This window comes from Neolamprologus brichardi, chromosome 22, assembly GCF_056152115.1.
Source record: "Neolamprologus brichardi isolate AB-2024 chromosome 22, ASM5615211v1, whole genome shotgun sequence".
NCBI lineage: Eukaryota > Metazoa > Chordata > Actinopteri > Cichliformes > Cichlidae > Neolamprologus > Neolamprologus brichardi.
The window spans coordinates 31,130,753-31,146,798 of record NC_142124.1 but is presented as its reverse complement, the minus strand read 5'-3'; the positions used below and the strand labels follow the sequence as shown (position 1 = coordinate 31,146,798).

Here is a 16,046-nt window from a genome sequence, read left to right as displayed (position 1 = left end):
CGCTGCCGCAGCAGCTTCTGTGCGTGGCCCCCAAGTGCTACGTTTTCTTTCCCGATCCCCTGACGAAACCCATTAGAACTCGACGACCCCAAATGATCGTTCTTTTTTTTTTTTTCATTTTCATTCACCTGTCTCTACTGAGGACGGGGTAATCTGGAACCCCCGGGGTCTGGGGCTGCCCCGAAGGGGAGCACAAGGGTTAGGTTCTAGGTTTTTGCCCGGGATGTTTTTGGTTTGTTTATTTTATAATCTGTTAAGTACATTAGCACTAGAATTACTGAGCCTTTTTTCCCTGGTGCAAGTCCCTACTACTAGTTTTACTAGCCTGTGCAAATTTGCGTAAATTCCCCCCGACCCTAACACCCCTTGGCACCCCGCTGAGATTTTCACAGGTCTTCAGCTCCATTGTTCTCCTGCTTTTGTTGTGCAAAGACACCCTCCCCCAACCCCCAACCATGAGAGATTCAGGTCTTTCCTTCCCTGCAAGGCTACTTTCCTTCCTTACCTGCAGCGTACAATACACCATGGTAGTTCTTGTCAATCCTTGTCACTATATTGCATGCCTGTCCATAAACACATATACACAGTTGTACATATATTTATATAGCCACACCTTACATAATATGCATAAAGTCTAGTTATACACACACACATACATATATATATACATATACATATATATATATATATATATATACATATATACACATATATATACATATATACACATATACATATATATATATATACACATATATATATACATATATATATACACATATATACACATATATACACATATACATAAACACCCAGCACGCCCCTGCGGGCAGTTTATCCTTCAAGCTCGGGTCCTCTACCGGAGGCCTGGGAGCTTGAGGGTCCTGCGCAGTATCTTAGCTGTTCCCAGGACTGCGCTCTTCTGGACAGAGATCTCCGATGTTATTCCCGGGATCTGCTGGAGCCACTCGCCTAGCTTGGGAGTCACCGCACCTAGTGCTCCGATTACCACGGGGACCACCGATACCTTCACCCTCCACATCCTCTCGAGCTCTTCTCTGAGCCCTTGGTATTTCTCCAGCTTCTCGTGTTCCTTCTTCCTGATATTGCTGTCATTCGGAACCGCTACATCGATCACTACGGCCGTCTTCTTCTGTTTGTCTACTACCACTATGTCCGGTTGGTTAGCCACCACCATTTTGTCCGTCTGTATCTGGAAGTCCCACAGGATCTTAGCTCGGTCATTCTCCACCATCCTTGGGGGCATTTCCCATTTTGACCTCGGGACTTCCAGGTTATACTCGGCACAGATGTTCCTGTACACTATGCCGGCCACTTGGTTATGGCGTTCCATGTATGCCTTGCCTGCTAGCATCTTGCACCCTGCTGTTATGTGCTGGATTGTCTCTGGGGCATCTTTACACAGCCTGCACCTGGGGTCTTGCCTGGTGTGATAGATCCCAGCCTCTATGGATCTTGTACTCAGAGCTTGTTCTTGTGCTGCCATGATTAGTGCCTCTGTGCTATCTTTCAGTCCAGCTTTGTCCAGCCACTGGTAGGATTTCTGGATATCAGCCACCTCCTCTATCTGCCAGTGGTACATACCGTGCAGGGGCCTGTCCTTCCATGATGGTTCCTCGTCTCCCTCCTCTTTCTTTGGTTTCTGCTGCCTGAGGTATTCACTGAGCACGCTGTCAGTTGGGGCCATCTTCGTGATGTATTCTTGGATGTTTGTTGTCTCATCCTGGACTGTGGTGCTGACACTCACCAGTCCCCGACCCCCTTCCTTCCGCTTAGCGTACAGCCTCAGGGTGCTGGACTTGGGGTGAAACCCTCCATGCATGGTAAGGAGCTTTCTTGTCTTTATGTCAGTGGCTTCTATCTCCTCCTTTGGCCAGCCTATTACCCCAGCAGGGTACCTGATCACGGGCAGGGCGTACGTGTTGATGGCCCGGATCTTGTTCTTACCGTTCAACTGACTCCTCAGGACTTGCCTGACCCTCTGCAGGTACTTGGTGGTTGCAGCTTTCCTAGCGGCCTCTTCATTGTTCCCATTCGCCTGCGGTATCCCCAGGTACTTGTAACTGTCCTCTATGTCTGCAATGTTGCCTTCTGGTAGTTCAATCCCCTCAGTTCTGACTACCTTCCCTCTCTTTGTTACCATCCGACTACACTTCTCCAGCCCGAACGACATTCCAGTGTCATTGCTGTATAGCCTGGTAGTGTGGATCAGTGAATCGATGTCTCGTTCACTCTTGGCATACAGCTTGATGTCATCCATGTACAGGAGGTGGCTGACAACTGCTCTGTTCCGTAGTCGGTATCCGTAGCCAGTCTTGTTAATGATCTCACTGAGGGGGTTCAGGCCTATGCAGAACAGCAGTGGGGACAGAGCATCTCCCTGGTAGATCCCGCACTTGATGGTGACTTGTGCTATGGGATTGGAGTTGGCCTCTAGTGTTGTACGCCACATCCCCATTGAGTTCCTGATGAAGGCTTTTAGGGTCCCATTGATCTTGTACAATTCTAGGCATTCCAGTATCCAGCTGTGGGGCATTGAGTCATAGGCCTTCTTGTAATCAATCCAGGCACTGCACAGGTTGGTTAGTCTGGTCTTGCAGTCTCGGCTGACTGTTCTGTCTACCAGTAGCTGGTGTTTTGCGCCTCTGGTATTCTTGCCAATTCCTTTCTGTGTCCCGCTCATGCATTGGCCCATGTGCCTGTTCATCTTAGCCGATATGATGCCTGACAGGAGCTTCCATGTAGTACTGAGGCAGGTTATTGGTCGGTAGTTGGAGGGGACTGGTCCCTTCTTGGGGTCCTTGGGGATCAGGACCGTCCGACCTTCGGTTAGCCATTCCGGGTGTCCCTCATTAACTAGCAGCTGGTTCATTTGTGCTGCCAGATGCTCGTGGAGTGCAGTCAGCTTCTTCAGCCAGTAGGCGTGAACCATGTCGGGCCCTGGTGCTGTCCAACTCTTCATACTGGAGACCCTTTCTTGGATATCTGCCACTGTGATGGTTACTGGACCCTGTTCAGGGAGGTCGCTATGGTCTGCCCTCAGATCCACTAGCCACTGAGCATTGCCGTTATGGGTTGCGTCCTTCTCCCATATGCTCTTCCAGTATTGCTCCGTCTGCATATATATATATACACATATATATACACACACACACACACATATATATATATATATATATATATATATATATTTATATATATATATATATGTGTGTATGTATATGTGTGTGTGTGTAGATATAGATGTGTGTGTGTATACACACACCAATATTTTTGAATGCACGTGTCCATATTTATGTTTCCAGATTGTTTGTATAGTGCACTTTCTATACCGTGCTCTTTAGTTTTTATTTAGCTGCTTTTTTCTTGCACTGTCCACTTTTTTGCAATGACAATGCAGATTTTCCACTTGTGGGACAAATAAATGCAGGTGTGTGTGTGTGTGTGTGTGTGCGCAACATTGGCATTTGTTTACTCAGATCCAAGGCAGGCCAAACCTCTGTGTTACAACCTACATACAAAAGACACACATTCACAATATATGGGTACACAAGTCTGTTTTATTTCAAAGTGTTTCAGACTTTACAGCGTTTGCAGACCCAGTGTCCATCATCCCTGCATTTGGCACAGGTGAATTTCTGACATGTTGCACAGGTAAACCTGCTGCGATTCCTGTTGCAGCTCTCTTGCACCTGGCACTGCGTTGTCTTTACAGTCCCTGGCACAGCAGCTGCAGCAGCTTCAGCAGCCTGCCTCTGTGCTAATATTTCCTTGAGCTGCATGAATCGGCAACGAAGTTGCTGAGCTAGAAGACTCAGAAACAATCTTCTTTTGCCTCTCCACCCTGTACATGCCTTGTACAAAATGTAGGCATTCACCGCCGCCAGGTCCAGCATATTGTAGAAAACCGCTACTGGCCACCTGCATGTTCCTGCTCTTACGGAATACATCCGCGTCAGTTGGTCCAACACGTCTACACCACACTGTAAAAGCAGAGAGAGAGAGTCATGAGTATATGTTTTTTTCTATAGGCCTGTATAGCACACATCAGAAAACATTGCAGCACTGGTGTAAAATTGTACACACATTCACATACCTTCATGTGGTTATAGTCTGTTATCGTGTTGGGTTTCCTCTTTCTGTCGTCACCGATCATCACGTCTTGGTGCATGGAACTTAGAACACACACAGTCTTGTTTTTTTTAGGTGCATAAATTGTCAAGGAGACACCACCACTTCTAAGCACTGAAGAATACCTCTCGCTTTGCAGTATCTTTTGCAAGTTGAGGAAGTTCACGCCGGACTTTATTCACAGTGCCCAGTAACGTTGTTTTGCGCTGCAGCAGTCTGTGCGACAGTGACAGTGAAGTAAAGAAATTGTCCGTTGTGACGTTTCTCCCATCATCCAAAAACGGCTCCATCAGTTTTATGACCACGTTCTCTGCCAGCCTCTCTCCCTTCTGACGACTGGGGTCCTTTCCCAAGTAAGGAGATGCACTGCAGACATATTTGGTGTCCAAATCCGTGGCCATCCAAAACTTGATCCCAAATTTGTCTGGCTTGGTTGCAATATACTGTGCGAATGGACAACAAACCTTGGTAGGGAACAGCTGTTCATCTATGGGCATGTGTTCTCCTGGAGTGAAACTCTTAGCACAGTTCTCGTTGAAGCGTGTCCAGATGTCAGAGATCGCCGCAAATTTGTCTGTTTTCACCCGTTCTGCCCGCGTGTCCCTGTCATCAAATCGAAGGTGTTGCATAATTGAAATGAATCTATCTCGGGGCACTGTCTCTTTGATTACTGGCACCAGAAATCCTTCTGACCAGCAATCCACAATGGCACCAACAGGACACATGATTGCTCTTACAAACAGGATTGAAATGAATGCCATCAGTTCATGAACTGACAAATTCCAGTCCGGCTCTGTTCTGCGGGCTTGATGTACCGTGCACTCTCTGATGGTCTGCAGCATTCCCACGTCTAACAGGCAAAGGAAGCTTTGGAGCACACTTGTAATCTTACGTTGTCAGAAGATAAACAAATAGAGAATGGTAAATTTACATGAACCTCACTCTAAATGGGTTTATATAAATATCATGAGGTGTGAATGTGTGTCTTTTATATTTGCAGGTCAGTCAATGTGTGGGATATTTTGTATAGATATGGCAGGCATTTCTGAAAGTTGTAACACAGAGGTTTGGCCTGACTTGGAGTGAGCAAATGCAAATGTGCCAGGCCTCAAGGATAATGGGTAGTTTGCACAACAAAAGCTGGAGGAGAAACAAGCTGACGACCTGTGAAAATCTCAGCAGGGGTGATTAACACCTCGGGACTTGCACCAGAAAATAAAACAGCCAGTAATTCTAGGGGGAGTTGGGTTTAGGGAAGTTACACAAATTTGCGCAGGTTAGTAAACCTAGTGTTAGGTATCTAAGTTGTTCACCTTCTTAATGGCGTAGTGGTTAGAACACATCCTAAAGTGTCCACCTTTGCTCAGTGCAGCGGAAAACTTGTTTTGGTCTTATGATGTTCATTGGCAAAAAGTAGAATTTTGGTTTTAATGATGTAGGAAGCAGGAAGGTCATACTGGTACAGTTGTAGCCATCCTAAGCTTTACTGATTTTTCTTTTTGGCAAAAGAAAACAAACTGATCAAAGTTCTTATTGATCACTATTTTAGTTGTAAGTCATTAGACTTAATAGTTATAATAACAATCATTATGTCAGGGCTCTGTGTGCGGGCAGGCGGAGAAGAGGATCCAAGCACAGGACTCGAACACAGAATTGTAAATCAAAACCTCAGCTTTATTGCTGACATGAAAACCAAACATGACATGAACAAATTCATTTCATAAGTTAGGGTTCAACTGTATTTGCTTTGAAAGCTTCGTCTTAATGCCGTGACCCGGATTCGAACCGGGGTTGCTGCGGCCACAACGCAGAGTACTAACCACTATACGATCACGGCTGGTCAGCTCCAGGCTGAACGTCCATGTAGTCAATCACCTCCAATCCACAGGAGTCCATTTTAAACCCACTAAGCAGGACTGTACATTTTAAGTTTGACACGTTTAGGTCGTATCAACATTGGAACTACATGTTGTGCTTTTCACTGCCAGTCTGGATGTTGCATTTTCTTATTCCACCGTAAAAGCCTGGTATCTGCGTGTAACAGCTGACCTGTACGATGTGCAGAAGAACACCAAAATGTATTTACCGTCAGACCACGAGACGTCCCTGTGTTAATGGAGATATTGTTACTGTGCCACGTGCGTAAATGTGCGCATCGTTGACACAGATTTTGAGATTGATATAAGGGAAAAAGCACAATAAAGATCGCAGATGACCAGTTGCTCTGCAGCCGTGATCGTATAGTGTTTAGTACTTTGCATTGTGGCCGCAGCAATCCTGTTTCAAATCTGGGTCACGGCAGAGTGGTTGTGATTTGTAGTTGGGGACCTTCATGTTTTTAGTGGTAAATAGTTGTTTGTGTGTATTTTCATTTTTTCCATTTAAAAGGTATACTTTGCCTCATTCTCGAGTTATCGCATAAGAACATTTGCAGAAAACTTGGCCTCTGACTTTTACCTCGAGGTTGAGAAAAATCCAAGTTGCTTCTTTCTTGAGTTATCACATTCACAAGAATTACAGAAATATGAAGTGCTCCAGTAAATATGTTGTTATACTGCAAGAGCATCACAAGCATTTAACATGAAACCTTCCCAGCTTGGTGAAAAACACAGGCTGACCCTGAGATTTCGTAATGATGAAACAGCAGCTTCAGATAAGACTTTCTGGTAGCTGAGATCAGCACCGTGTTTAGGACGAACACTTTGATCAGACTTTGTGCCTGTACATTTTTATTCACAAAGTTGTTGAAAAAATCCGTCAGAGTATGGATGACATGCAACAGTAAAAGACACTGAATTATTATTATTTTGATTAAACAGAAGATTTCCAACAAAGACATAATACAGCCAAAAAAAAAAAGGGTTAAAGTATTGTTAAAAAATCAAAATGATGTTTAAAAACAGCTATTTGTATCAAGTTATGTCACATTTTCTCAAATAAAATAAAAATAATAAAGTAAAATAGGTATTAATTCAAATAAAAATTGTAGTGTAATATATAAGAAAATGTTTAGTTGTTTAAGTACCACCTATTGTGTAGGAACACATGATGTAAAAATGTCCTTGTTCCAACGTTGATGAATGATACCAAGAAGTCAAAGCCTTTATCCCTTTGACTTTATGGAAGCAGTTTTTTTGTCATTAAATTCTGAACTTGTGCTCCACTTTATCTGCTGTATTTGCTTTAAAAGCTTCACCTCAATGCCGTGACCCGGATTCGAACCGGGGTTGCTGCGGCCACAACGCAGAGTACTAACCACTATACGATCACGGCCAGTCAGCTGCAGGCTGAACGTCCGTGTAGTCAATCACCTCCAATCCACAGAACATGTTGTGCTTTTCACTGCCAGTTACAGTCTGGAATTTGCTTTTTTTTCATGTTCCACCGTAAAAACTGGAATCTGCATGTAACAGCTGACCTGTACGATGTGCAGAAGAACAAAAATTCCCACTAATTTTGGTATGATCCGAGCTCAGGCACTAGGCGACTGAGCACAGCACTTACGCATGTATGCGAGGGGGGAGAAGCTGCTGCCTGCGAGTTTGCTGTTGGAGAAGTGCAGACAGGCAGACAGAGGAAAGCTTAAGTTTGACCAGGTACCAAAGGAAATCATTCGTACTGTACAAATAATGTAAACATGACGGCGTATCACGAAAGATTGATATCAAGCTGATCACTTGACCCATGTTAAGTTACTTGCTCTTCGAGTAAATCAACAAATGGCGAAATGAAAAGCCGAACAACAACAATGCTGTTTCTTTAGAGAGTCATAGCTTACATGTGTGTTTATTTCATATTTTCAGTTGTTACCCTCCACGGCTAAATAAAGCTCTCTAAACCAGTTTCAGTTATGTACTGATGAACACAACAATGGACATGAGAGGCTTCTTACAAAGAAAAAACTCAGGTAGATGTTATTTTATATATTATGCTTTGTATATTGTTCAGTGTATTTCTATGCAAAATAAGAGGAATTTCAATACACAGCAGTATATTCAATTCAATTCAATTTTATTTATATAGCGCCAAATCACAACAAAAGTCGCCTCAAGGCGCTTCATAGATACAGAGAAAAACCCAACAATCATATGACCCCCTATGAGCAAGCACTTTGGCGACAGTGGGAAGGAAAAACTCCCTTTTAACAGGAAGAAACCTCCGGCAGAACCAGGCTCAGGGAGGGGCGGCCATCTGCTGCGACCGGTTGGGGTGAGAGAAAGAAGACAGGATAAAAGACATGCTGTGGAAGAGAGACAGAGGTTAATAACAGATATGATTCAATGCAGAGAGGTCTGTTAACACACAGTGAGTGAGAAAGGTGACTGGAAAGGAAAAGCTCAATGCATCATGGGAATCCCCCGGCAGCCTACGTCTATTGCAGCATAACTAAGGGAGGATTCAGGGTCACCTGGTCCAGCCCTAACTATATGCTTTAGCAAAAAGGAAAGTTTTAAGCCTAATCTTAAAAGTAGAGATAGTGTCTGTCTCCCCAATCCAAACTGGAAGCTGGTTCCACAGAAGAGGGGCCTGAAAACTGAAGGCTCTCCCTCCCATTCTACTTTTAAATACTCTGGGAACAACAAGTAGGCCTGCAGAGCGAGAGTGAAGTGCTCTAATAGGGTGATATGGTACTACAAGGTCATTAAGATAAGATGGGGCCTGATTATTTAAGACCTTGTATGTGAGGAGCAGGATTTTGAATTCAATTCTGGATTTAACAGGAAGCCAATGAAGGGAAGCCAAAACAGGAGAAATATGCTCTCTCTTTCTTGTCCCTGTCAGCACTCTTGCTGCAGCATTTTGGATTAACTGAAGGCTTTTCAGTGAGTTTTTTGGACATCCTGATAATAATGAATTGCAGTAGTCCAGCCTGGAAGTAATAAATGCATGAACTAGTTTTTCAGCGTCACTCTGAGACAGGATATTTCTAATTTTAGAGATGTTGCGCAAATGGAAGAACGCAGTCTTACATATTTGTTTAATATGTGCGTTGAAGGACATATCCTGGTCAAAAATGACTCCAAGGTTCCTCACAGTGTTACTGGAGGCCAAGGTAATGCCATCCAGAGTAAGAATCTGGTTAGATACCATATTTCTAAGCTTTTCAGCGCCGAGTACAATGACCTCAGTTTTATCTGAGTTAAGAAGCAGAAAGTTAGTGGCCATCCAAGTCTTTATGTCTTTAAGACATTCCTGCAGTTTAACTAATTGGTGTGTGTTATCTGGCTTCATGGACAGATAGAGCTGGGTGTCATCTGCATAGCAGTGAAAATGTATGCTATGTCTTCTAATGATGCTGCCTAGGGGAAGCATGTATAATGTAAACAGAATTGGTCCTAGCACTGAACCCTGTGGAACTCCATAATTAACCTCAGTGTGTGAAGAGGACTCTCCATTTACATGCACAAATTGGAGTCTATTAGATAGATATGATACAAACCACTGCAGTGCAGTACCTGTAATACCTACAGCATGTTCTAATCGCTCTAATAGGATATTATGGTCAACAGTATCGAATGCTGCACTAAGGTCTAGCAGGACAAGCACAGAGATGAGTCCACTGTCAGAGGCCATAAGAAGATCATTTGTAACCTTCACTAAAGCTGTTTCTGTGCTGTGATGAACTCTGAAACCTGACTGAAACTCTTCAAATAAACCATTCCTCTGCAGATGATCTGTTAGCTGTTTGACAACTACTCTTTCAAGGATTTTTGATATGAAAGGAAGGTTGGAGATTGGCCTATAATTAGCTAAGACTGCTGGGTCTAGAGATGGCTTTTTGAGTAAAGGTTTAACTACAGCCACCTTGAAGGCCTGTGGTACATAGCTGATTATTAGAGATAGGTTGATCATATTTAAGATCGAAGAATTAATTAATAGCAGGACTTCTTTGAGCAGTTTTGTAGGAATGGGGTCTAAAAGACACGTTGATGGTTTGGAGGAAGTAATTATTGAAGTTAACTCAGAAAGATCAATTGGAGAAAAAGAGTCTAACTTAACATCAATGGTACTAAGAGTAGCTGCAGATAATATTACATCTGTGGGATGATTATTGGTAATTTTTTCTCTAATGATAAAAATTTTATTTGTGAAGAAGTTCATGAAGTCATCACTAGTTAACGTTAAAGGGATGGTTGGCTCAAAAGAGCTCTGACTTTTTGTCAGCCTGGCTACAGAGCTGAAGAGAAACCTGGGGTTGTTCTTATTTTCTTCAATCAGTGACGAATAGTAAGATGTTCTGGCTTTGCGGAGGGCTTTCTTATAAAGCAACAAACTATTTCTCCAGGCTAAATGATGATCCTCTAAATTTGTGACACGCCATTTCCTCTCCAGATTACGAGTCATCTGCTTTAGGGTACGTGTTTGAGAATTATACCACGGAGTCAGGTACTTCTGATTAGAGACCTTAGTTTTCACTGGAGTTACAGTATCCAGAGTCGTACGTAGTGAGGAGGTGAAAATTATTAACAAGATAATAGCCATTATATGTATCAATTTCATTCTATGTTTGCACCTCTGAAGCCCAACTGATCCCCCATGACTGCATTTAATGTCGATCATTTATATGAGATGAGCAAAGTCTGTGTATCAAAAGGTTACTGAATATTGCTGGACATAATTGAGCTATTGATGTAAAAGTGCCTGGTTATTTTGCACTGACCCTGTGTTGCTAAATATAGGCTGTCATATATTAACTGTTCCTCTATGTTCCTCAATGAATGCAGCCATTATTACACCCCTGAAAACAGGAAGGAAAGAATCACAAGAGTGATTTTGTGTTGTTATCTCACAGAGTAGTTTAATGCAATGAGGAGAATGTGCGAAAGCCCCCTAGTGGAGATTGGAGACACTACCATTCGATCCCAGAAACTAGCCGATTAGTATTGTACAGATCGCAGTTCTCCTGAATAAAATGACAACCATTGATGCAAAATGAAAAATAATAACTTTTGAACTATTTTCATACCTTATTTACATTGTCTTTATGCTTATGTCAACTAAGATGAATGTGCATTAACTGCATTACTTTTTACTTTCAGTTGTGAACCCTTTTTATATATAAGAATAAGAATATCACATGACTGTGGCCTTGTGTTATACCCTCTCTGCTGCAGTGATGCTGCAGACAAACACAAACATCGTGATTAGACATTCAAGAAGAGCCTCTTAAAGATGAAGGTCTGTGTCTCTTGACCTAAACACATAATCCAGTTAAATCTGATTTATGTTCATTAATGCCCCTCACACTGTAACTTAAAGTAATAAATCAGTCACTGAAGTACGTCTGTGAGCATAAAGATGTAAGCCTTGGACCATCAGGATAAAATGCGGTTGGGAAACTTAACAAGCTTTGATACAACTTCATCAGTAGCTCAAGCAAGACCTCAAAACCTTCGATCACCACGGGTGGTTAGCAGACTGTGGTTGTACCATGCAGCCTAACAACATGCAGTAAATTGCAGGTTAAAGCAGTCTGCTTACACATTGTTAAACGAGGGAAGGGAACTAATGTGGCTGTCACATCACCCTTTTGTCCCATTTCATCCCAGGACTCGATTAAATTGCTGCTGACTTTCTACAATACTTAAAACTGATCAGTAGGACCTGAAACTGCAAATATTCAAACATTCAGGACAAGAATCGGTTGGTGAACATATTAATCTACTACAATTAGCAAAAATGAATAAATAAACAGAAGAAAGTTAGAGTGATAACAGAGTCATGCAAGTTTTTGACCAGGAGGTTAAACTCATGCAAATGACCTTCACCCAGGCTCATGAAAACAATCTCCTGCTTATAAACAGCAGATCATTTGTGTCAGTGTCAGGATGGTTTATATTTGAGCTTTTAGTTCACACAGAACAATTTTTATTATTATTTTTTAGCAATTACCAAAGTCTGTGAATCCCCAAATTGTTCAGTTGTTCTTTTTGCTCCCCATGAGGTCACTTTCACCATGTGACAAAAACAACACCCCACTGTACCCACTCGGGCCACCAGCAACTTTCTAAATCCTCAATAAAAAGCTGACAGGTTGCAATGATGTTCCAAATAACTTATTAAGAAAACAACTAAATACACAGAAAATGTTATGAAAATTGGTTTATTTTATATCTCCTACTTTGAAATGATGCAATAAAAATATGTATAAAACATCACAAACTGTAATATTTTACAAATGCTTACGTCCTGCTGATGCAATGGAGACATCTCCCAGTGACAGTCTTCATCCGTGTGAGTGTGAGGAGGATCCTAAACCCACCGATACAGAAGTGCATGTTCACAACTCCCTCTGTGCAGGCGGGGTCAGGACCCTCCTCACCCTGGGTGGGGAGGGGTGGTGCTGTGGCCAGTCAGGTATGAAGTGCTGAGAGTGGATCTTTGGTCCTCTGTGCAGCTCTGTCCACTCTCAGCTTCCCTGCAAAGCAATAACACAAGAAAGACGTCATTTTAACACAAAACAGCATTTTCATTGTTGATAGCTGCAGTATGTTGTTAAAAAGCTATTTTAAACCCAACGTATACACATGAAAAATATAAATAAACCTAAACCTACAGTGCTGCTGACATAGGATGATGATTTATACCAACTATTGGAAGAATTTTGTCTTCAAGACAGTTTGTTGTCAATGTGAGGTGATAACTTACATAGTTGGAACACATCACCACTCTCCAGTTTTTCACTTGGTCATCCATCCTTCTCATCGGGTTGGTCGGGGTAAGGCTGTCTTCTGGGTGGGGTGTTAGCTCCATCTTGGACGTTGAGTGTCTGAAGTGTTGAATTCTTAGCCACAGGCTATACCTTATGTAAAAACAAGAGACTACAGTCAGTTCACTGCATCATTTAAACCTTTTCTACTTATTTGTGTTGACATTAAGTACAGACTTACCTTTGTCCTGCATGGTGAATTAGGGCTTGGGAAAAACTTATATTATTCATTTAAAAAGTTACCTGTGATATTAAGAAAAATGGAAGTAATAACAACTAAAAAACTACCTTTCAGTCACAATGTAATATTAATATGTCACATATCAAGAAAAAAACAATACATTTCACATGTGCGAGTCAGATGTTCTTATATCTGTGTTACAAACAGGCTTAACTTAAACATTACAAAGTTAATTAAAAAGTAAAAGATATTTACAAACACTGCAAAACACAAAGGCCAACTTAAGTGTTACAAAGTTTAAAAACACGTTCTAACATAAACTAATCAGAGTCACTGTCATCAAGGGAAAGGTTAAAAAGCCTCTCCCAGAAACATCTGACTCCAAAACAACCTGAGGATGTTGAAGGGGCATCAAACTGGTCACTTACCTTGCACCTCTTTGCACTTACCTCTTCGTTGCAGATGTCTTCTCTGCTTCTCTTTTCTGAGGAAGGAGCAGCAGAGGGAGCAGATGAGAGAGCAGCAGAGGAAGGAGCAGCAGAGGGAGCAGCAGAAGGAGTAGCTGAGGGAGGAGCAGCTGAGGAAGGAGCAGCAGAGGGAGCAGCAGAAGGAGTAGCTGAGGAAGAAGCAGCAGAAGGAGCAGCTGAGGGAGGAGCAGCTGGCGGATCACCAACTGGGGCAACAACTCGAGGGAAGAGTGGGGCGTTGGCCTGGCCGAAAGGCGGCATGGCGATAGGGGCAGCACCTGGAGCAATAGGATGTTGCCAATCGTGCCAAAACGGCTCTGGAGGGTGCTCCCGGATGAGAGGGGAATCATCACTCTCATCCATGGTGTCATACCCCGAGTCATCGCTACGCCAATCCCCCCACTCTTCTGAGTCGTTCCAGTCAGATAAATTGTCAGCCTGTTCACTCACCTCTTCATCGTCTACAGGTAGGTAGGGGGGGTACTCACCTTCCTGTTCACCGTCATCAGCATCTGGTGCTTCATGAGAAGAGGCTGAGGGTGAGAGAGGGAAAAAATACTCACCATACTCACCTTCGCTGATACGCTGGTTATCAGTGTCCTGAGCAGGGCGTTCAACCACATAGTCAAGACGCCCTGTGAAGAAACAATTTTTAAAATAACATTAGGAATGTAATAGACACCCAGTGTTAAAGCAACAGACCTACATCTGTTAGTTTGAGCAGAGGATGAGAGAAAAGCATTTTATGTCAGACTGAATGACACTTCTACTTGTTCAATCTTTAAGTGAAGTTTTTTAATAGAAGACCACCAAACCTCCACCAAGGCAGCTCACTCTGTACTTTTAAGGTGACACCATATTGACACTATATATGACACTGTATTTTGTGTACATTCAATTTGTTTTATTTGTTCTTTGTAAGCCTTTATGCAAACACTATGTTGGAATAGGTAATGGATAATAGGTATTGATTTGTAAATAGCCGGACATGAGTAACTTATTATATAAATATACTACAGTAAATTTATAACTAACCATGCAGCTCATTCTCCTGTTTTATTTACAATTCACGATGTCACACATTTTGAAAAAAGCTCATAGGTTAAATATGTGGATGCAAACCATAATGTAACATTTAGACCACATGTACCAATCTCATGTCCTAAATATAAAAAATACATTTTTTTAAAATAAAAACACAACCTCCTTGGCAAGAGTAAAAGTTGCACACACACAAAGCTCTGCAGGTATGTCTGAAAATGATGGTCAAGTGAAAAACAAACAAACAAACAAACAGAAACTCTTAACTCAGAATCCACATTTTTAGAAATGTGCACAAGGACTGTATCTGCCATGAGGACAGATACATCTAATCTGTGGTAAACATGCTATCCCTGTGTAAATATCCCTGTGTACAATTTCTCTCTCTGCTATCTAATAAGGTTAAAAGCATTACTGTAATAGAAGATAGGTCTTAATACCATTATTACTACTGTTTTTATATTCTTTTGATATTCTTTTATTTTTTTTATCTTTGTGTTTTGCAGCAGAGAAAAAATATAGTTTATGTCAATAAAGCCTTTGATCCGGAGAAGAAAAGGATGTTAGGAGGGGACCTGGATCTGTGTGTTTACACCTGCGTGTTCTGACGCCATGACATCTTGAAGATGCCGTTACCACAGAAACTGATTTTTGGGCATTTTACAAATTTTAGTCAATTAAACTAATTTTAACCATTTCATTTTAAAGAAAAGTGTCAAATTTGAAGCCTTCAAATCAAAGTAATACCTTTTTTTCATATTCATACACCAGTCGTTAATAATTTCTACACCTCTCCCGGAAAATTTAAAGCATACAAACAATTTACGGGAAACAATCTTGGAATACACATATTTGATCACGTTAAAACTTGATATTCACACTGGAACTTGTTAAATTATTACAGTCATTTAAATTTAAAGAAACTTTCAAACGTACCTGCAGCAAAGTCCAGGTGACTGTCGAGGAGTCCGGGTCCACGGCGAGCCATCTTAAAACTTGAAAAACAAAAACAAGTACAAACGATCCACAGATGAAGTACTTGTTGTCGCTTTCAAGTAAAATCCGCTTTCAGTAAAATGTTTGCAAAACTTAGCTTTCCACAGGCTGAGGTTGGAGCAGGTCGAAACAAGTCCACGAGCAAGTGTAAAGGGACGATTGGAACCTTGTGGAGCATTTATATACCCTCGGCGGCCATGGTTACGGTTGTCAACGTGCGTGTACACGTGCACGTGATAGAACTATATGAATGGAGCTCACCGCAGTGTAATTTACAGTTAATTTAATAATAATAATAATAATGGATTGGATTTTATATAGCGCTTTTCAAGGCACCCAAAGCGCTTTACAATACCACTATTCATTCACTCTCACATTCACACACTGGTGGAGGCAGCTACAGTTGTAGCCACAGCTGCCCTGGGGCAGACTGACAGAAGCCAGGCTGCCATATGGCGCCATCGGCTCCTCTGGCCACCACCAGTAGGATGATTCCGCA

The 16,046-nt window shown here is 42.1% G+C and overlaps 1 protein-coding gene and 2 non-coding genes across 3 annotated transcripts; all 3 read right to left on the bottom strand.

Annotated features, from left to right (window-relative positions):
• Nucleotides 1-5,917: 5,917 nt before the first annotated feature.
• Nucleotides 5,918-5,989, bottom strand: trnah-gug (transfer RNA histidin (anticodon GUG)). The gene has a single exon. It is a non-coding gene; the product is annotated as a tRNA-His (tRNA).
• A 1,364-nt stretch (nucleotides 5,990-7,353) lies between these two features.
• Nucleotides 7,354-7,425, bottom strand: trnah-gug (transfer RNA histidin (anticodon GUG)). The gene has a single exon. It is a non-coding gene; the product is annotated as a tRNA-His (tRNA).
• A 5,601-nt stretch (nucleotides 7,426-13,026) lies between these two features.
• On the bottom strand, nucleotides 13,027-15,539 carry LOC148096829 (uncharacterized). Its single transcript, XM_087835019.1, has 2 exons — nucleotides 15,488-15,539; nucleotides 13,027-14,145 (listed from the first exon to the last, which is right to left on the bottom strand). The coding sequence occupies exons 1-2, from the start codon at nucleotides 15,537-15,539 to the stop codon at nucleotides 13,364-13,366; spliced, it is 834 nt and encodes a 277-aa protein (XP_087691145.1). The 3' UTR covers nucleotides 13,027-13,363.
• Nucleotides 15,540-16,046: the final 507 nt, after the last annotated feature.